The sequence below is a fragment of the Chanos chanos genome, chromosome 1 (genome assembly GCF_902362185.1).
Source record: "Chanos chanos chromosome 1, fChaCha1.1, whole genome shotgun sequence".
Lineage (NCBI taxonomy): Eukaryota > Metazoa > Chordata > Actinopteri > Gonorynchiformes > Chanidae > Chanos > Chanos chanos.
Window position 1 is genome coordinate 4,547,587 of NC_044495.1, and position 21,454 is coordinate 4,569,040.

At 44.6% G+C, this 21,454-nt stretch overlaps 1 protein-coding gene across 2 annotated transcripts in view; it reads right to left on the bottom strand.

Moving 5' to 3' along the window:
- Positions 1 to 515: 515 nt before the first annotated feature.
- Positions 516 to 21,454, bottom strand: part of eml1 (EMAP like 1) — a 39,097-nt gene continuing 18,158 nt past the window's right edge. Inside the window, exons 5-24 of one of the 2 annotated variants that reach the window (XM_030769882.1) lie at positions 17,085 to 17,216; positions 16,585 to 16,613; positions 14,476 to 14,502; positions 11,378 to 11,507; positions 9,787 to 9,936; positions 8,324 to 8,393; positions 8,018 to 8,128; positions 7,673 to 7,768; positions 7,114 to 7,248; positions 6,651 to 6,750; positions 5,982 to 6,133; positions 5,167 to 5,292; positions 4,876 to 5,007; positions 4,242 to 4,309; positions 3,844 to 3,932; positions 3,485 to 3,582; positions 2,962 to 3,049; positions 2,306 to 2,401; positions 1,596 to 1,726; positions 516 to 1,445 (exon numbers count right to left, since the gene is read on the bottom strand). In XM_030769882.1, coding sequence (XP_030625742.1) covers positions 1,320 to 1,445; positions 1,596 to 1,726; positions 2,306 to 2,401; positions 2,962 to 3,049; positions 3,485 to 3,582; positions 3,844 to 3,932; positions 4,242 to 4,309; positions 4,876 to 5,007; positions 5,167 to 5,292; positions 5,982 to 6,133; positions 6,651 to 6,750; positions 7,114 to 7,248; positions 7,673 to 7,768; positions 8,018 to 8,128; positions 8,324 to 8,393; positions 9,787 to 9,936; positions 11,378 to 11,507; positions 14,476 to 14,502; positions 16,585 to 16,613; positions 17,085 to 17,216 — 2,086 coding nt within the window. In that variant the 3' untranslated portion in view covers positions 516 to 1,319. The remainder of the gene's footprint in view (positions 1,446 to 1,595; positions 1,727 to 2,305; positions 2,402 to 2,961; positions 3,050 to 3,484; positions 3,583 to 3,843; positions 3,933 to 4,241; positions 4,310 to 4,875; positions 5,008 to 5,166; positions 5,293 to 5,981; positions 6,134 to 6,650; positions 6,751 to 7,113; positions 7,249 to 7,672; positions 7,769 to 8,017; positions 8,129 to 8,323; positions 8,394 to 9,786; positions 9,937 to 11,377; positions 11,508 to 14,475; positions 14,503 to 16,584; positions 16,614 to 17,084; positions 17,217 to 21,454) is intronic. The other variant, XM_030769889.1, reaches the window with a different exon arrangement.

Sequence of the window (21,454 nt, forward strand, 5' to 3'; positions counted from 1 at the left end):
TTTTGTTTTTTTTGTGTGAATGTGATCTTTTGGCTGTTTAGAGCATTAGATATGGTATAATAACTTAGAATGATTTTTTTTTAATTATTAGAATGCTTTGTAATGAGAAGCCGGTTTGCCAGCTGCTCTTCTCTGTTCCGTACACTGAGTGAGACAGTTGTGTTTGAGTATGGGATGGGTTAAGTTTTTTTAGCAGAAGTAAAAAAGAGAGAGAGAGAGCTTAGCTTTACATGAAAGTAAGGATGGTCTGAAGTGCAATGGTCTGATAAAGCTTCTATGTACAAAACAGACTGGAATCTAACTACGGTTTTTCAAATGGAAAAATCCCATTTGAAAACCAACAGCGTCAGCAGTCACCTTCAACCGACAACTGCAACAATACAGGATCATTTGAATCGTTTTTAAAGAGCAGGCTTGTCATTGGAAGAATCATGCATTTTCATTTTTTTTAATTTTTTTTTTTTTTTAATTAATTAAAATGAAAAGGATTCTGATAGAACGAACTTTGCAAATGAATCGTTTCAGACATTTCTTTAAGGTGCTAGGGTATGACTGTGAAATTCAGCCACAGGAGAGATGTAAGTCAGAGAACACTGTCATGAAGATGAGCTGACATCATCATCACCACCATCATCATCATCGTCGTCGTCATCATTAAAATCATCATTGGCCACATTAACAGAGACTGAACAGGTTTTGAGTTTACTGTGACACAACCGAAATACGTCTGAAAGCGGAATCTGTGTCGAGAACAAAAATATAGAATACATGACAAAGAAACCCTGTACTGACAAATGAAGATGAATGTACTGAATTTCCCCTCTGGAAAATAAGCTAACACAGGTTGATGTGCTTGGTAAGTACTTTTTACAGCTTTAGTCTGGGTTTGTGAAGAGAAAGCAGTATCGTTGATTTCGAGGGCAAACTCCGTATGCTAGAGTTTGCGTGTTTGTGAGGAGAGCGACAGATCTGAAGGTTAGAAGGCGTATTCTCAAACACACAGAGTGAGGATTTCGGGAGGGACCGTCCATTTGGAGGTTTCAAAACTTCTAGTTTCCTGAGTTGTGAATTAACAAATAATATAGAGAACCACATAATTGTGACAGCCGATGGAACCAATCACGTCATTACTTCATTTGTTGCCCAGGCCTCTGCTTCCCCACGATTGTTGATCCAACCGAAACTTCTGGAAGTTTCTCTTCCCCTCCCTTCCTATCCCGTAGAGGACACGCTTTCTGTCTGCCTGTCCAATCCGTCTGATCGTGCGTGGTCCGTCAGTCCGTCTGTCAGTCCGTCCGTCCGTCCCTGCCGGCTGTGTCCTACACCACACGCCACTGCATGACGCTCATGTCCTTCCCTCCTGTCGACACTAAATGAGAGTCATCAGAGAGAAAGTTCACGTTGGTCACATGACTGCTGTGTCCACCATACACATGACTGGGGGCCTGAAAGAGATACAGAGAGAGGGAAGAAAAAGAGAAGGAGAGAGAGAGAGAGAGAGAGAGAGAGAACGATCAATAAATCGATCAATAAGTCAATCGGTCGAATCACGTAAGGAAAAAACCGTAAGAAGGTGGAGGTAGGGAGGGAGTTACCCGGAACTGCGAGCAGGGGAAAGAGAAAAGATGAACTTTTCCGAAATCGTCTCCGGTGACAAGGAGTCTCTTCTCGTTGGACCTGCAGACGGCGTTAATGTCTGTTCCGTCTGAACCCTCTGGCCACAGGCCTGAATGAGAGCAAATGCAAACGTTTGAAATACTTTAAACACATTTACACTCTTTTAGACAAACAATCTTCTCAGGCAGAGATTTTCATTACATTTTTTTTTGACAGACGCTACAGTTTACAGTATCTAGGGCTGTGGTTAACCAGACAGTAAGCATGTTTATGTGGGCAGTGAAGTCTGTCATCTCAACAACACACGTACTATTAAACAGTTGGATAAAAACGTGTATTTAAACATATTCATCTGTGTGACTCACCAAAAGGTCAGATAGTTTTATAAGCAAATTAAATAGGAACATTTTTCTTTCGCTGCTCAAATTTCCGAAGAGAAGCGAATGTTTCCAACAGCAATCGAGTTTGAGTGAAACTACAGTGTTTATCCCAAACTCATATTGTTCAAATTTAAAGTAAACATGGAGCTCAAATCAAATTCAATATTAAAATAACCCAAACAAAACATCTGAAAATGTTATCTGTTAACGGAAGAGGAGACACTCCGTTAATAGTCATATAAGAGTCATATAAGAGTCATATAAGAGTCACATGAAGTTGTGTGAGACTTGTGAGGATGAGGCTTTACCAAAGACGTAGAAGCCCAGTGTGCAGGTGAACGTGGCCCACTGGATGTCACGGGTCGTTTCCACACTCACCACTTGTTTACACACGGAGGGGATCCCTTAAACGGAACAGAAACACACCGTTTTTGTACATACAGCAATACTCTCATGTTTATTCCCCCTTCACCACGTATTCTCAGTGTCCACACATATGTACCTGTCTGTCATTAGAACATACTCGCTAACATTCCAACCGCATTTCTTTATTCACTCCGATTACGCGTCCACAGCGATCTACAGTCTGTACTGCCTATGTCAAAGGTCAAAGGCCTCCGGAGCGACCTCATGGTTAAAAGTTCGGCAGTAAGCTGTCACGCTCGGGGTACGAACCCACGACCCTGAGGGTATTAGGTCACTATCCCATTAGCGCATTAGCTAACTGGGTGATGGTGTCATCCTCCTGCTTTAGAGGCACTGAGCTTTACATTCACGCCATCGTGTGACAACGGCCGGCTGACCTTCAGCGAGCCTGTGCACTGACTAAATAATAATCTCTAGTTTAAGTTCAGCAATAAAGACATTAATGCGAATATCATTTAAACTTCTAGTGAACTCACAGTACAAGATTTCATAGTCCCCCGAGTTAGACACCAGGTATTAAAATTTATAGTGTACTCACAGTACAAGATTTCATAGTCCCCTGAGTTAGACACCAGGTATTGCGAGTCCACTGACCAATCCAGATGCGTGATGAAGCTGGAATGTCCCTGTGAGGTCGCCATGGCAACACAGACAACAGTCAGGAGACAAAAAAAGTGACCTTTTCACTGCATTAAAAAAATGGCTTTTACTTTGGTCGGTTGGTTACTGAGAATGGGGCTCTCTCTCTCCCTGGGTTCAGTCCCTCACGCATCCTCTCTCACCAGAAGACAAACTGCATTCCGGTGTGAGTTTTTTCAAATGTAACCTTTTATGTTCCTCTTAAAAATACATATTTAAAATGTATATCCTCAGAGACTCGTAAATAAAAACAAGACTTGTCTGTCATTTCTGTGTTTTATAACAATGCCATTCTCTCCCCCCCGCCTCTCTCTCTCTCTCCTTCTCCCTCCCTCTCTCTCTCTGTCTCTCTCTCCCTCCTTACAGTGTTCTCCATTGATAAGAAGCCCTGGCAAACCCATCAGTGCATGTAAATCACTCACTGAGCATTTCCCCACGCGGCTGTACTTCCTCCCGTTCTCACTGACAGCGTAGATATAAATGTAGTTGTCGTGCGATCCGATAGCCAGGAAATTGCCATCTGAGAAGAGTAATAGCAGCAGCTGGTTTTTCAACTTGTCAGTGGGGGGTGTGTGAGTGTGTGTGTGTGCGTGTGTGTGTGTATACACACACACATATATATATACACACACACACACACGTATGTATGTGCAGCAGTGAAGTTACAGTTCTACTTATCTAGGTCTGAGTCACACTATAACTGCATGTGCGTTTCTCAGGTCTCCGTAAAACCACATTTTTGTTAAATTGCATTGAGGAGAGATTGTATGAGGGGAGTGACCTGGAGCGAAACGCATGACTGACAGCTGCTCGTTTCCGTCCGTGTGTACCGTCACCAGATCTCTGCTCTCCGTCTCCAGAGCCAGCCACCTGTCAATGAAGAGCCCACTGGGTCAAAGAGCTGACTTATAGACATGTTTGTGGTGCTACAGCAGGTGTGTATTGTTACTGTAACAGACTTAACACGTTCAGAACATCACGTGATCAGTGTGTTAAAGTCTTCTGGGGTGTGTTATGGTTGTTGTTGCTGAATAATGCTGTTCTAAAAGCCTTCTAGCTGTTCAGAATATGCTTGGCAATGAGAGGCTCCGGGCCTGTTTTGAATCTGTTCACTAATTAAAATTTCACTGGAATTTTAATGACGTTTACCCACGATAAGGGAACATGGGTTTTCCTCACCTGCCTGACTGTGTTCCTATAGCAACCACCGTCCCCGAGGGGTGAAAACCAGCAGACTGGGCTGCATCCTGCCCGTGGGGAGCAAGACAGAGAGAGAGAGAGAGAGAGAGAGAGAGAGAGAGAGAGAGAGAAACACACACACACACACACGCACACACACACATACACGCACACAGATACACAATCACTTTCATTCAAAAATTCAATTAGGAGCCTGCTGGGGGTTGTGTTCCTGGCAGAAGCTAACAGATATTCATTCACTTTCAACAGGACTTCTGATAAAGCCCAATGAGAAAACATCACGGAACGACAATGAAAACTGAGGTCTCTGAAGAACTTAGCCAGATTCAAACCACCAAACAAACAAACAGACTAAAAATCCAGGAGAAATTACAGAAAAAAATGACGTTTTCCAGTTTCTTATCCAACTGGAATGATTCTTTTATATTTAAAAAAATCTCTGCGCTTGTTAACAGAAAAAAACAACATATCTTTTCCCAAGTTAAAAATATCGATACACTTGTGCTGCAATGAAACTTTCCTGTGAAACAGACAGTTTGAGTCCAGACTATCTACATAGCTTTCTCAGATAACTGTGTTTCTCATGGCCGCCTCTAGGGGGCACACTGCTCACCTCCATTGTCTTGGTCCAGAGAGGCTGATGAGTGTCGGAGTCCCACAGGCTAACGAGCTTGTCGTGACCGCAGGTGAGGAATTGGTGTTTCAGCGGGTGCACAGCCAAACCCCACAACTCATCTGTGTGTCCCTAAAGAAAGGAGAATAACCGCCCCAGTTACATTTAACAGTGAGCAAATTTAACTCAGATTTCATTTGTACATGAATCATCATGAGTTCACCCGTGGAGATGTTTTACAGCGTGTAAGAGAATCTGACCGTTAAAGTGTAGTCGCGTTTATATATGAACCTGTGTGATGGGGGTGAATTCGCCATCCAACGTTCCTTGGAGGACGTAGTTTCTAGTGGTTCCAATTAACACAGTGTCTCCCCGTCCTTCGGCGACAGTGCGAATAGGGCCGTACAACTCAGGAATCTGAAAGAAACGTACATTCCGCTCGTTTTTCCATCGCATAATTAAACCCACAGTTTGGACATGTCGAGCGGATAATTGGTGGCGAACGAGAGAAAAGATCATAGAATTACAAACTGCCGGCACAGGGTCATAGTCTCTTCTACAGCTGTATAAAAAACGAACACTTAAAAAAAAATCCAGATGTAATATCACTCCGCAGTCAATGTTTTAGCTAATTAAACAGTCCAGAAATTACTAGTCAGTGTTTCCCAGTTCATGACTTGAATATACACAGTAACGTTAGCGCTTGATTCAAGTTGATAAACTTGATTCAAATCATCCATGAATTACTGATTGTCTGTAATTAACTGCACTGTGTGAGTTAATGCCGCATAATCGCAAAAAAAATGAATATTAATGTCCACATGAGTGGATTTTGGAAACCCTGCTGCGGAGGATAGATATTGAATTACAAATCAACCCGTTACTTAAGATGTTTTAATGAGTACGCGCATTTTGTAGCTGAAGACTTTGTACTAAAACCACAGAATCACAGACTTCTGCAGAATATTTCCATAGCAAAGCATTTAAACTTGATCTTTTGGTCAAGATCTGTAACTCGCATAACTTTGACCGAAAAACGGCATTTATTTTTCTGTTATTTCAGAGAGCTGCGACTGAATTGAAAATGTGGGAGTCGCCGCTTTTACCTCCACGGTTTGGACGTTCTGATAGTCCCCATCCCACGCGCTGAGTTTGCGGTCCTTCCCTCCCGAGACAAGCGTGCCGTTTCTCAGCATGCACAGAGCGAACACGCTGCCCTCGTGAGCACCTTGAATCACGTGGCTGATTCGATTACTGCCTGCGAGATCCACACACACACACACACACACACACACATACACAGAGAAACACACAGGAAGATACACAAACTCGCCTCCTTATACGCAATCAAACGGTTTAGAGAGCAACAGGCGCGGTCAGCGCAGATGGGCTGACCTCCTTCTGACCTGCTTTTGATAGAATAAGAGCCCCCGTAATGTAATGTTGATACACAATCACTTCACAGTGTGTGAGGATTCACAAACAGCCGCCCCTCCCAGTCCGCTTAAATTCAATTACACTAAAGATTGAAGGGAGGAGAATCTTTGTTTGTTCATTCCCTAATCTGTGAAAATTAGGTTTAGCGTCTGTTAAAATCAGATTTCATTCATAAGCAGTCTACTAAGAGAGATTTCTTTGTTAAGTTTTTACAATTCAATGCCTCTGAGGTAAAAAAAACAACCCATATTTGTTTATATTACTTACTCCCCTTACACAAGATTATTTTATTTTTGAATGAGGGTTTTTTTTTTGCCTGTTTGTTTGTTTGCTTTTACCTTTGCCCCAGACAAGTATATTGCCACTGGAGTCTCCAGTAACAGCATCGCCGTTTTCTGAAAAAGTCACACACAAGACAAACTTGGGCTTCTCTTGTTTCTGCAAGAAACATAAACATGACTTTATGTTGACAACAGAGAAAGAACAGATGCAGGTCATATAACAACACAGAGACATACACACACTGGATAAACCCCCCCCCCCCCCCCCCCAAAAAACCTCTCCCAAATGACACTCATTTTATGTGCTCTTCTCTTAATACTGTATGTGGAAAGTACTTGACAGTTTTTTTAACTTAACTGATTTTAAAATGAACGAGATTTACAATCCATTCTGTATAATGACAAACATCCTATAATGTATTTTACATAATATTTCTTAACACTTGTTTAATGTCTTAAGTCTGGTTCAGAAAAATTCACTGTGGTGTATTTTCTGGAGCAGTGACATCTGTGAGCGTACTTCAAACAGGCCCTGTTTCTTCACTAGAACGCCTCTCTCCAGAGTCCAGAAATACAGATGAGACTTTCCACACGTAACGATTACATTAGCGTCTGTGGGGTGGAAATCAGCGGCAAATACCGCCTCATTTGAACACTGTCACGAGAGAAAGAGAGAGAGAAAGAAAGAAAAAAAAAGAGAGAAAGGGAGTGAGAAAGATTCAGTATGTAGTTTACAAAACATCCATTATCATTTTTCATGTAATATTGATGGATGAAACGGCTGGTCCATCGGGAGCGCTCCACAATAAATCAGAACGAGTGTTAACCTTTTCTCATTTCTGTCTGCTCCTGCTGAATGTGACAACATTAAAATTCTCATCAGATGTGATCGTTATAACATCAATCACTTTCGTGTTGGTCACAACAACAGAATGTCACTCATGTCTTAAAGCTTTTCAATACACAGTACTGCTGAGACTTCGGCGCTGTTCAAACGCACGCACGCGCACACACACACACACACACACACACACACACACACACACACACACACATACACACAGACACAAAGCACCAACCTTAACATCAGCAAGTCTCTCCTCTCTCTGCCAGTCCCAGACTGACAGAATATGGTCGTTTGAGTCATCAACCACACACAGACTACTGCCTCCATTCTGAATACAGAGAGAGAGAGAGAGAGAGAGTTAAAACAAACGACACCATCATTAATGATGAGAAATCTTTCCTTTCACACACTAATGTAAACCAGCTGTACAAAAAAAATGACCTCCTATTCCATTAAAGGTAAACTCAGTCAATCAATCAAATCGAAGCAAATCAGTCAATTCTGTCCAGACTTGCAGTGTGTGCTCACAGTCAGCTGACTGATGATGATGACGAGGACGATACGACTTGGTACTCACAGACTTGGAGAAGGACAGGCAGACCAGAGCCCGGTCGAAGAAGCCCGAGCCCAGCACGTGGAGGGTGTTAAGGCTGACGGAGTCCCAGACCCGCACGTGTGGAGCCAGCTGCTGTCAGGACAAGCACATCTTTAGAGGACAGCCATGCCACTACTACAGCTCTAAAACAACCACTGAGCGGGTTCTGTTACGGGCCTGTGGGTTTGGACAGACTTGGGGTGGTAGTTTAGTGTGGTTTCGTGAGTGATGAGGTGTCACCGAGGTGTAACGGAGCGACAGAGAGCGCCAGCACCGCTCTTTACTTACTTTACCGTCTGAAGAGGTGCCGGCGACTTGTCCTGTTGCTATGGTGATTTTATCGGGGTGGACGGCCAGGCTGAGGGAACAGGAGTGACAAAAACAGCTGTCAGCGCCGTTACAGGCAGGCCTCACTGATTAAATAAAATAAAAGCCCTCAGAAGCTTGTTAAATTCAGCCGAGTCTCAAGACCCGACAGGTTGATGGTGCCCGGAGGGAGTCGGGAAAGCAAGTGAAGAAAATGAATCGTTACGTCTGTTAAATAGCTATCAGCCCTGCAATCGATATACAGACACTTTATATCAATTTACCAGCTCCAAGCGTTAAACATCACCAAGAGTTACACATTTTTTCTCTCTTCTAGTCTATTGTCTCCTTTTAAAAGAGCACGTCTATTAATCAGTGCAAATGTCAAACAGTCACAGAGAATGTACTGGGACGGAGAATCTGGAGGAGCAAAGGACTCGTGTCATGTTTTGTTTAATGTCGGTTGAAAAGTGCACTAGGTAAAGGAGCCCTGTAAAAGCAGTGAGTCATTCAATTACATAACTGAGCCAGACTCTGGGAGGAGCCGGACAGACAGCGCCTCACTCTCGTTCACTGGACTCTGGTTTAAAATGTCATATCGAGAAAGACGCCAAGACCTCTCTGTCCTGCTTGTGAATACTGACCAGTCCAGACGTAATCATTTATTTACAGTCAGTCTCTCTCGTGTTAAAACCGTTACCTGTGCGGCGCCACACGGGAAGAACAAAGACAGCCCGCAGAGACTTCGCCACCTGTTCTAAGAGTTTAATCTGCAGCGTTTGAATTAGGAGCAGAGAGTTCTGGAATGTAAGCAAAGAGGATTCGGCCTCAAAAACAAACCTTTCCTTTAGCCTAAACAACGGCATTCTGCCTGGAGGGGAGATGTATGAGGTCTCACATAAACCTGCAGCCTCTCTGAATATTTGATATGCGGCGTGAAATGAGTGAAGCGGAGGATTTGGCTCAGCGGACTAATGCGGTCTCCGGGACGTGTTTACAGAAGAAAAGCATACATCACTACAGACATTCTGCACAGGACTGAACACAGGGGACGGATACAATCACTGTCTACAGAAGGCTCCATCTCAATGCCTGAGTCTGTGTCTCATCTCTGTTCACACAATACTTACACAGGTCGGAACATATTCAACTTCTGAATATGTCAGTATTCCAGTATTCGTATGTTCAACCCCTCGTTCAATGCAGAAACAACCAATGGATAATTACAGAAAGTGCAAACATGCCAATGCAGTTTAATATGATGTATCTCACAGTGGTTACTACATAACAGCGTTATAATAATAATAATAATAATAATAATAATAATAATAATAATAATAATAACAATGTGGACAGTAAGTGTATGTTAATATGTATGTAGTATATAATAATGTGGTCATAGTTGAATAGCTGGCCCTCGCTGATGTCATAGTGTTCTCTCTTACCACTTGATGTCGTCAGTGTGTCCTGTGTAGTGTCTCTGTAGCTGTTCGTCCACGTTGTACAGCACCACCACAGAGGCGATGAAGTACACCGTCTCTCCCGTCGGCAGGAGGTACAGGTTGGAGCGGCAGTCCCGCCCTCGGTAACCGTAGCTACGGCTCGGTCAAGACTAACAACCAGAGATGGTCAGACAAACTTTGGCACGTGGTCATACGCGGGCACTGACACAATGGCCTGCCTCGACTGTTTATCTTCTCTGTCCCCCTCTTCTCCACTTTTCAGATAACACACCACTGTATCACTGTGTCTGTGGAGATACCCCCCCCCCTCACTCTGTCCCTCTCTCTGTCTCTCTCTCTCTCTGTTTATCTATGTATGCATCTACCAATCCCCCACCCTATCTATCTATCTATCTATCTATCTATCTATCTATCTATCTATCTATCTATCTATCTATCTATCTATCTATCTATCTCCTCCTTCACATATCAGGGCGGTGTCAACCTTAGTCAGATACAGCTCTGTTCATTCTCTGTGTTCAGTAAACGTCAGCCTGCTGTGGAACACTGTGTGCTCTGCCGTCTTCTGCATGAGCTCCAGGTTTGTAAGTCTCAACACAAATAACAGCCTTACACTTTCTAGAAGTGTGATCCCCCCCCCCTCCCTCTCTCTCTCTCACTCTCCCTCTCTCTCTCTCACTCTCTCTCTCTCTCTCTCTATGCAGCTCTGCCTAATCCTTTTTACTGGATGTGCTAGATGTATTGTGTTGGAGAGGTAAAAAAAAACAAACTTGATTATATTCTGACCCACAACATCTCTCCTCCATTCCCAGTACACGTCGACCACAATAAGTCAGAACAGCAGGGCTACGAGACTCTGCCTGCTTTGCCAAACAGTTCAGAGAACACAAAGGTGACATTAACCATTCAAATGTAATTTTATAATTGCCTGAAATAAAACGAGAGCAAGAATTACGAGTCAGTCCCCTCCCCCCCGTGGGTGAAATACAGGACCTCCCAGTAGAGGCAGAATTGCACATGCACAGATGACTCGGACTCTGTAGCCTGGATGCCTTCGAACCACTGCTATGACCTGGAAACCAAACCAAGCCAGAAACACACATTTCTTTTCTTTTTCTTTTTTTTTTCTTTTTTCTTTTTTTAATCAGATGCTGCACAAAAGAACTAGGAATACGTTTAGCTTTGAGGGATTCTTACAAATGCCATCGGCTACAGCTATTCAGACTGCTAGACGGTTTTTTTGTTGCCTTTTTTTTTTTTTTGCTCCCTGTGTTCTTTGTGCATCACATATTCACAAAAATATATCCGGTAATACTACAGATCCCATAATTCCACCACTGCAGGAGGTATCTGCAGACTCAAGTTTATATGACAATAAACAAAAGCCTACAGTCATAATGCCCATGAATATACGTTTAAAAGTGTATGTTAGTATGTACATAGTTTAAGAGAGGTAACACAACAACCTAAGAACAGTTAATCATCTGTAAGATTTATGAAGACTGTTGGCAATGTGCCATAAGCGGGCTCTGGGCTTCGAAGCACGAGCATTAGCATCATTCCAAAAGGATACACCCAGTCCAGTTTCAGTTTGTGTGAGGGCAGTTCTGCTTTGGCCTCCAGCGAATAGGAATCCACCAAGTCTTTGGGCATGTACATGGTGATTGGCCGTCCTTTCAAATACATTTTGACATACCCTTCATCTAGAAAAAGCAACACACATTTTGAGAGCACCGTACTAGCTGTAGCTCTCAACACATTCTGCTGCGGATGGAGCAGACCACAGCTGACATGAGCTGAGAACTGAACAGGGAGAGGGTCACATAGACTCAGATGAGAAGATGAATATACTGTAAATACATATAAAGAAACAGAGAGAAAATAAAATCTCTCCAAAGATTAGACATGTTAACAGATGGATGAATGACATGAATTGAGGAACCTAGAGTTGAGATCATTTAAAAAATATATATATATATATATATATATATAGAGAGAGAGAGAGAGAGAGAGAGAGAGAGGAAAAGAAAGATAATAAGCATAATGTTTTTGACTTTTAAAGTAATTTTATTCAACATTTTTTCAAGTGTTCAGTGTTGTGCACTTGACTGTACAGTGAAAGGTGAAGGATCGTGTTTTATCTGGTCCCTTTAGTCTGACCGGTCTAAGACAAACAGAAGAAAAGAGCAGGCATGCAAGCCAAGCAGATGGGAAGGAAATGCTTAAAACAGGCAAACACAAACAAAACCCAGGCCAACCAAACATACACACAAAAAACCCCCAAACCAAACCAAACCAAACCAAACCAAACCCCCCCCCCCCCCCCCCCCCCCCAAAAAAAAATCCACAAAAACAACCACACACATAAATCAGATGCATGAGTCAACCTTACAGAAAACAAAAGGACAAACAATTATTGGGGAAGAAGGAAAAAGAAAAAAAAAAAAAACTAAAAAAAACTAAAAAAAAAAAAAAAACCCAAATCGAAACATAAAAACAAACAAACCAACAAACACAATCCTTAAAAAAAAATGTCCTTCGAGACCAAAAAACTGTAGAATGACGATGGCGCTACGCCCCGCTGTGCTGGCTCGTGCGTTAGTAACAGATCTGAAAGTACTGGCTGGGAGACTTGATGGGGCTCCTGTAGGCCGGCGTGTCTAGGGGGGAGTAAGCCGACTGGGAGGGACACTTGCGCAGGGGGAGAACGAAGGAGGCGGCCTTTCTGCCCGCCGGGCGGGCGGCCCTGTCGGCCACGCTCTTGGCCTCCGATTGGCTGTGTGCGGACCCGGCGGGCACCGCCGAGGCGCTGGTTTTTGGGGCGGCGGCGGATCCTGTCCGTTTACTGGGGCGGTGAAGGTAAATCTGCACGGTTACTGGGTGTAATGGTGGTGTCGGGAAGGACCGGTGGGAGACACATAAAAAGGTGGGGGGGGGGGGGGAGGGTGCAGGGGAGGAGAGGGGCAGAGTACAAACGGAGTCACGGTCAAAAAAAAAAAAAAGAAGAAGAAGAAGAAGAAGAAGAAGGGGAAAAAAAAGTCAACCCAAAAATGTTTGTTTACGACTAAAGTGACCATCAAACACGACTGGCACAAGTAGAGCTAACTACTGGACCACAGCCACTGGGGGGGGGGGGGGGGGGGGGGTTAACGTAGCACTAGTCAGATTACAACCCTGTGATTACAGTCATCTATGTAAAACACAGCAACTATCAGTGGACTCCTTCATGGCTAACTACTCACAATTAAGCAGATGGAGGACTGATCTGAACTGACGAGAATTTGCTGACGTAGTTGGTTGTAAGTTACCATCGCTGAACGGCGAGACAGGATGGTTTGGACGTAACCAAAAATATAACCGTGGCTAGTCATACGAAAAGCATTTATGTCGCTGTTCAGTGGTGCTCTGGGCCTCTGGGTTGAACAGACCTGTTAGCCACTTGGCTCGACCACGTGTAGCGTGATAAAAAAACGTCGAGACCATTATCTTCATCTCACACCGAGATGGTGGGTAAAATGGAGTCTGAAAAAGTTCACAGCAGAGCAGCTGGCAGTGGAGGACACCGCTGCTCTGGACTAGAGACGGTTCCACGCTTTGATAACACGAAGAAGAGTCTCACTGCCGCGTCACGGCGGGAAAGAGAGAGAGAGAGAGAGAGAACGAGGAAAAACTACGTGCGGTGAGCAGTGGGCAGACAAATCGAAAAAGACAACACAGGCTAGTGCGACGGCCTCACTGCAAACTCACAGCAAAAAAAAAACAAAAAAAAAAAAAAACAGCCAGTGCACAAGACAGAGCAGCCCAGCTCTTACAGACAGCAGCGCTACTGCGAGCTTTTACTGCTAGCCTCAAATTTAACACCTCCCTGATTTTACCCTTCAGGGGGCCCCGTGGAGACCTTGATTTGCTGAAATCAGGTGAGTTGTGAAAAAGACTAGAGCCATAAGCCCGCATTTGCTGCAACCCCCCCAGAGAGGAGGACTGTCTGTCTGTCTGTCTGTCTGTCTGTCTGTCTGAGTGAGTGAGTACAATAGCATTGAGTGTAAAACCGCTGCAAAAAAAAAAAAAAAAAAAACCCTGTCTGCCACAGCCTCTCTGTGGGAGTTAGCCACGATGCTCATTAGTGTATTGGAGGCTGGCATTTCTTTTAAAGGGAGGATTACTATCACAGTCACATCCATCAACCTAACCGTCAGCTCTTCTACAGGACAGCTCGGAGGGCACTGAGCTTTTGACATTCTAAGTCCGGAACCTTCTGCATCAACAGTCGTTACCCATCTGATCGGGGAGGGGGGGGGGGGGATGATGAAATGCCTCAGTATCAAATAGAATTTAGAGATTCTCGGGGAGGAATCTTACGAGAACGGCTTCAACGGTGAGGCCGCGGCGCCCGTTTCCAAGGCGAGGATTCCTACGGGACCGAACATTCTACAGTCTCCGCGTTAAGATTCCGCAGCTGAATCCCCCTCGTTCATTTCATCATCCTACCTATTTCATCTGAGAGGAGAGGAATGCTGGTTTATTGAGGTGCTACTCTCCTCCCTCTCTCTCTCTGTTCCTATTCAGAGAGTAACCAGTAGATGCAGTCAGAATGACATTCCTCCGGCCTTAGAACGACCCAGTGCCTGCCGAGCCAATCAGAAGAGCGGGGGGTTAAAGGTCAAGGCCTACCTTTGCAATGCGTCACTCGGCGCATCCCTTGAGGACGTACAGAGACAGAGACAGAGTCATGTGAGTTCATGTGAGGGAGAGTCTCCTAAACAGAGAGAGAGAATCTCTTCTTCTCCAGATGCTGGGCCCCCATCAACATCAAGAGTAATTACTCTACCTCCACCCCCCCCCCCCGCTCGACCCAAACCCCTCAGGGACAGATATCTCTCAGCTCCTACGCTCGAGAAACAATTACCAATCTTCAGTCCAATTAATCTGCCGCTACGTTTAATTCCCTTAAAGTCTGGAAATGGTGTCCTGAAGAATGCAGTTAATCTGTGTGTTGGTGTGATTAACTAATGGCACACGGCTGGACATTAACGGTACAGCCGACTGTACCGCTCCCCCGGCCATTTAAAGGAGAGCTGACTGATTTGTGCTTTATGCTAACACGTTCCTGTGTTGCTTGTTTGTTGGGTGGTGTAAATACAATTTAAAAACAAACTAGCTTCAATTATATAGTGTAGCTTTGGAGAGCTTTCATTCCGCCCCAAATTTAAGCCAAAACAGATTCAATTTTTAAAGATTTCCTGCAATAATATGTAATAAACGCATTTATCGAACACGCGGGAGGAACGTAATTCTGAGAAGTCATTTTGTCATGGGTTTCTTTCCTCCTGCCTAAACAAATTTATCTAATATCACAACAAAGACAGATGAGGAAATTAAATGTACATATTGATTCAGTGTATTGGACATGCCCATGTTAACTGTATGACAGTCCAATAACTTTTTCTTTTTGACTGTGTATGTACGTGTGTATATATATATATATATATATATATATATATATGATAGAAGGAAACTGCAGAAGGAAATTAGTTTGAGTGCAGACATCTTTTGTAGGGGGTTTTATTTGAATTGTGCTGTATTTTTTTTTTAAATTTTATTTGAATTGTATTGTTGTGATTGTATTTCCCTTGCGATGTTTGATGACAGTTACTCGACATTTTCTGAATAGCTGACTGTTCTACTCTGGACTATTCTTAGATCCAAGGTTTTTAATTATCGCTTCAAGACAAATCTGTCAGCAGGAATCAATTTCTCAGCCAATCACGTAGCAGAGAGGTAATGAATGAACCCTGGAACTTAAATGGGTTAAATCGGCCTGAAGGGCTACTGCGGCCCAATTACGCACCAATCAATGCTCAGACGAAAGTTCATTTCTTTAAACGCGCATCGATTCATTTTGAGACGTGTGCTCACAGATGTTTCTGATGTTTCTGATGTTTCTGACCTTGAATATCAAATAAAATTAAAACCCAAAAAACACATGTCATTAAAGGGAAGCAGGAAATAACTGATAAGAACACGAAGAGAAAACAAAAAGAGTGATTGGTTTAAAACAAACGAATGAACAAACAAACAAGAAAACCCCAGATGGAATGGATTAATGTTGGTGGTTTGTTAATAGTTGGTTTGGATGAGTTAAACTTGATTTTACAGTACAGTACTGCTATAGCATTACAGCGTCGCTGATTGCAGCCCAGCGGACAGTGGGTTTCCATGCTCCAAGACTGAACGCCACATTGACAGCGCCCTTTAAACGATCTTTTCCATTCACTCTCTTTGCCTGATTACGAACATGAGCGATGACTCATCTCGGATTCGTGTTTCATTAATAACCGCTGTCTTCCATCTAACGGAACATTATTGAGGCTAATCGAAAGGGCAGCCATGTGAAGATTCCTAACCTTGGGCCGCCATACATCACGCGGTCGCAGTCGGAGGAAACCCGACGCACACCACGCTACACGGGTGACTCGAGCATCAATCAAAACAAACACGCGGCAATCGATCAAAGGGCGCAGGGCCTCAGCCGGAGTTCACTTTTAAAATCCGAGGCAACTTTCCAAAATCACCGAGAATTGCTTAGCGGTGCTGAATTGATATATATATTTTTTTTAGTTTAGTTTATACATCACGATGTTAATTACTTCCAGAAGATATGGCTAAATGGCAAACACAGGGTGATGTATATTTTCCTGCGCGTGTCTCGTCCAGTCTTAGCTCAGGGTTAACCACTGTCAGCTGTGTAAAGCACACTGGGGTGAGTGAGGTGGCGCTTACCTGCACTGAACACAGGATCCCTCTGTTTACTGCGGGGGAGTCAGAGAGAAACAGTTAGTCGCCCCGAAAAGGATGAGTCACTAATATACTAAAAAGGGACATGTTATTTTTAAACATTTTGCAAAAGAAGACTGTTTTGATGAAAAAAAAGGAGGGTTCTGTTCTGTTCTGCTCTGTTCTTGAGATACATGTACAAAGGGGTAAGTTCTTCATTATGAAAATGGTGACATCAAACCCTAAGTCCTGCTGAAATGACGTGTTCAGTCAGAGACACTAACGGCATATTTCCATCATCAAATGTCTCTGAACATTAGAAGCCGGGGTTTTTAGCTGTTCCTCTATGTTCTGCGTTGCATTTAACTCAAACAGTGCTTGAGTATAACGTTTACCAGGCAGTCGCGCAGACATCTGCTGAAAACGGTGAGTGTACTGACTGTGGGAATAATGACGGGCTGGTAAATCGTGTTTCGGCGTGGCTTTGTGCGTGCGCCGGTGCGTACCTTTCACTCGCTCTCTTGCTGCTGGAGTTGCTCCCGGTGGAGGCGGTCCGGGAGCGGTTGGTCTTGGAGTCGCCGCTGTCTTTTCTCCCTGGAGTCCCTACCTGCTCCGAGGAGCTGGTTCTCCTCACAGTGCTGAGGGAGGGAGGGAGGGAGGGAGGGAGAGCGAGCGACATGTTAATAACAGGAGACGACACAATGGTCATGTAGAAAAAAAAATGATGCACAGAGATTAATGTGCTAAAACAGCCTTTTACAGCTGACATGTAAATATTTGGCACTTTGTCACTGTTTGATAAAAGTGATGCCAGCAACCTTTTCCCCATCCCACAATATTAACAGATCCAGAAGTATGCGATTTTGAAAATTTGTTTTAAACAAAGAAAGTTTTTACAGTTGTCATTTGCTTGGGCGATAGTGGTTTGGAAGGAGAATAGGGCCAAAGAAAATAAACATTCTAACAAGCATAATTTTTTTTCCCTGTTATTTCAATCCTGGTTTTATCAAAATTCTCTAATTTATATTGTTTAACTTCCTCATAGATAACAACAGATTTGGCCATGGTCATTTTCTCTCAAATGTCACAGAGTAAGAGTACTGATCTGGGATCAGTTCCCCCTTGGCCCATACAATGGTATTTAATAGAAGACTATGAAACCTTGAGCTGCTCTCTTGCTCCGTGACACTTGATACATATGGGACCAGGGAACTCCTGAGAAACAGGAACTTAACTACTATACAGGAATAAACCTTCTTTATACTGGGGAAGCGATATGGGCTGGCAAGCACAGATAATACACAGAGATACACATCCTCCTATACGATCTGTTTCCATAAATATTAATGTTTTATTTTCACCTGAGGGGGACACTGTAAATAGGATATAGGGCCACTGTAACTGGAAGGGAGTGACGCTCTTTTTCCTTGATTTTCTTCCCCTGTGACTCCTTCATGACCGAATTTCGGTGTGTTTTGTTTTTTTTGGGACGGGGCGGCAGACAGAATGCTAATACACCGGCCTTTTTGAAACAGCTAAACAATAGAAAAGGCTCCATCAGCAGTTAGCAGCCCCACGGGCTCATGTGTAAATCCAGGCTCCAGTCCTGCTAGCTCTGCCATTGGCCGCTGACGGGATCCTCTCTGAAACAGTCTACGGGACGGTCGTGTTTTCAAAGGCCCATTGTTAATCCTCGCCCTTTGGGGGCATTAATATCGATTCAGAGGTTAATCTAAGGCCCTTACGCCGCCACCCCCCCCCCCCCCCCCACTCCCGGCCAGGCATGGGCCTATGGGACTGGGGAAACGGATGCAGAACCAAGGAGAATGAGCGAAAGACAGTTATGTCACAGAGGTCGTCGTGGAAACGCCACTGTCGACCAAATGAATGTTCCGATTCAGTTTGGGACGGACCGCAGGTTTCGCCTCCAGTCGGAGAGACAAAGAGGTGAAACACTGGGACTGTTGGAAGGGGACCACCACTGCAGAGCGCACTGGTCTGAATGTATTGGTCAGGCACCATCTCAACCTAATATTCTGCCAACCTTACCCAGTGTGGAGTGTCTCAGAATGGCAGGAGCTCACCTGCTGAGGGGCCTGGGAGGGGCTTTGGATGAGCTGAACTGACTGGACAGAGAGAGCAGGCAGGACACAGGCAGATGAGAAAGGACAGACACAGAGCACAAGACAAATGATACACAAACAGTACAACAGCTAGATGTGTGTTTGTGTGTGTGTGTGTGTGAGAGAGAGAGAGAGAGAGAGTGTGTGTGCGTGTGTGTGTGTGTGTGTGTGAGAGAGAGAGAGAGAGAGAGAGAGTGTGCGTGTGTGTGTGTGTGTGTGTGTGTGAGAGAGAGAGAGAGTGTGTGTGTGTGTATGAGAGTGTGTGTGTGTGAGAGAGAATGTGTGTGTGAGTGATGTGAGCAAGTGAGTGAGTGAGTGAATATGTACATTTGTGCATTTAGTTTACACTGACATTGACACCGCAACACTTTATCGTAACTGGACATTAATAAGATACATTCACGGCTGTATCTCATGGGCATTTTGTTAAACACAAACACATAAACACACAATAAGACAAGAAAGAACAAAACCCGGACACGTCCGCTGCCTCCCCCATGCCATGTCCAATCTGGCTTCAAACTAGAAAAACTCTTCCGACTGATTCTCTCTTAGTTGGGTTTGGACTACTACCTGGGAGGTTTCTTCCCAAACTCAGTTTCTCAGTCAGGCAGCTGACTTCAGCCTGTTAACCCGGTACGGGCTAGGCAATAAGAATGTTCCTCACACGCTCGGAGGCTTTTCGCTCAAGTGTCATCTGGAAGGACTGCTTTGTAGGCCCTCCCATCTCCAAGCCCAAACAAACTAAGTCTTAAATCAGTCCAACCATCTGTTTCTTCATCTTTCTATTACTCTACCCATCTCTCACTAAGAGAATCTGGCAGTTTGCTTTGGCCTGGACGGAGAGGAGCGGAGAAAGGTCGGATTCCATCGACGGAGGAAGATTGATCACCCTGGGCTTTTTCTATCCCGGCCTCTGAAACCGGCCGAGCCTCTGAATGTCACGGCGACCATCGCCACGGCAACGCCCCCCCCCCCCACCGCCCAGAACCCGTGCTTTGCGCCGTCACATTAACTCTCCACAGAAAAAAAACAAAAAACAAAAAAACAAAAAAAACAGGCGAGATAAGAAAACTTGTGTCTGAAAAACACTCCATCTGTTTGTGTGATGAGGGCAGCCTGAGGAGAGTGGACACGCTCGGCCTAAACTGAGCGTAACCAGGCATGACTGCTGAGGGAGGCCGGTAGAATGTAAGACATGTTTTGTCTGGGAGTTATTTCAACACACCCAAGCAACTGCGACAGTCGCACGGCAAAAACGCAACCGTAACCGCGTCAGCCGGACGGAATCGAACGTTTTGACCGTTCTGCACTTACTGCCTACGGAGCGGCTAACCGTTCGCTGGGTGTTACGGAGATACAAGAGAAAAATATATCCCTGCGTGCCTATCACGCTGTGCCAGTGACGACGCATAAATGTTACAGAAGAGAGATGCGCGCGGGGAGGGTTTTTTTGTTCTGCTGCTGGGGTGTTAGGGAGAGGTCATGAAGCAGATGGAAAACAGAATGCTGGAACTCAGCGCTGGGCAGAGCAGGGACAAGGCCGTTTGTCACAGATGTCGGGGGGGGGGGGGGGGGGGGGGGGGGGGGGACGTCAGAAATGACTCGGCAGGAATGCATCACAAACCACACACTGCTCACAATGCCCGCGGCCACGCGGGTTATTAATACAGCGTTACTGTGCAGAATACAGTCTGCTTAATGAGATGACATGAAACACACACACACACACACACACACACATGCACACACACACGCGCGCGCACACACACACACACACACACATACACACATACACATACACATACACAGATGATTGATACAGTATTATACATGGAGAATACAGTCTGTTTAATGAAATGACATGAAACATACACACACACACACACACATACACACACACACACACACAGAGCAAGAGAGAAAGAGAGAGAGAGAGTGAGAGAGGCTGTCAAGACAATTCACTGATGGCTGTCAGAGAGAAATGTCCTCCAGCATGAACACACACACGCACACACACACACACAAACACAGACACTCACTTTGTCAAGCTAAGGGTAGAGAGATCTGCTCCCCTAACAGCTGATGTTCACACAAGCATTCTGGAATCTTCCAGTCACTGCGGCAGTGAAACTCAGATGTCACACCGTTCCGCCCAGAATCTGAAGTCTACCTCCGAGTCTCTGAAGAACTCTTTAATCTCTCCGGTGCTATTCCGAGGGCGTTTTTCACAAGTTTGCACTGTTTAAAGCATTCTCCCTTTCCCACCCGCGTATGGAATGTGTAATTACCGCCTCACTCGGGGTGTGGGGGCCAGTGCTCACGTCCTCTGGTCTGACATATCTGTGATATCAGCCATCACATTGTCTCACATTCAAAGTGACAGAGCACAATTAAAAGAGAAGGTGTTTGGAGGGGACAGCTATTTTCTGCCTGCAGGTCCAGGTTAAGGGGTCATGTCAGACAGACACAGAGAGGGAGAGTGACTCTGCCTGACACAGTCACTCCAAGCAGTCGATCATAGCCTGTGACATCCTGACCTCAGTCAAGAGGTCACAGCTGAGATCTGAGCCACGCCTACACACACGCCTACACACACACACACACACACACACACACACACACACACACACACACACACACACACACACGTGTGCCTCTGCACCAATACATAGTGATTTAACCTGCTGTACAATGATTTGTTTTAGCTTGGTTATGTACACAATGTGTGTGTGTGTGTGTGTGTGTGTGTG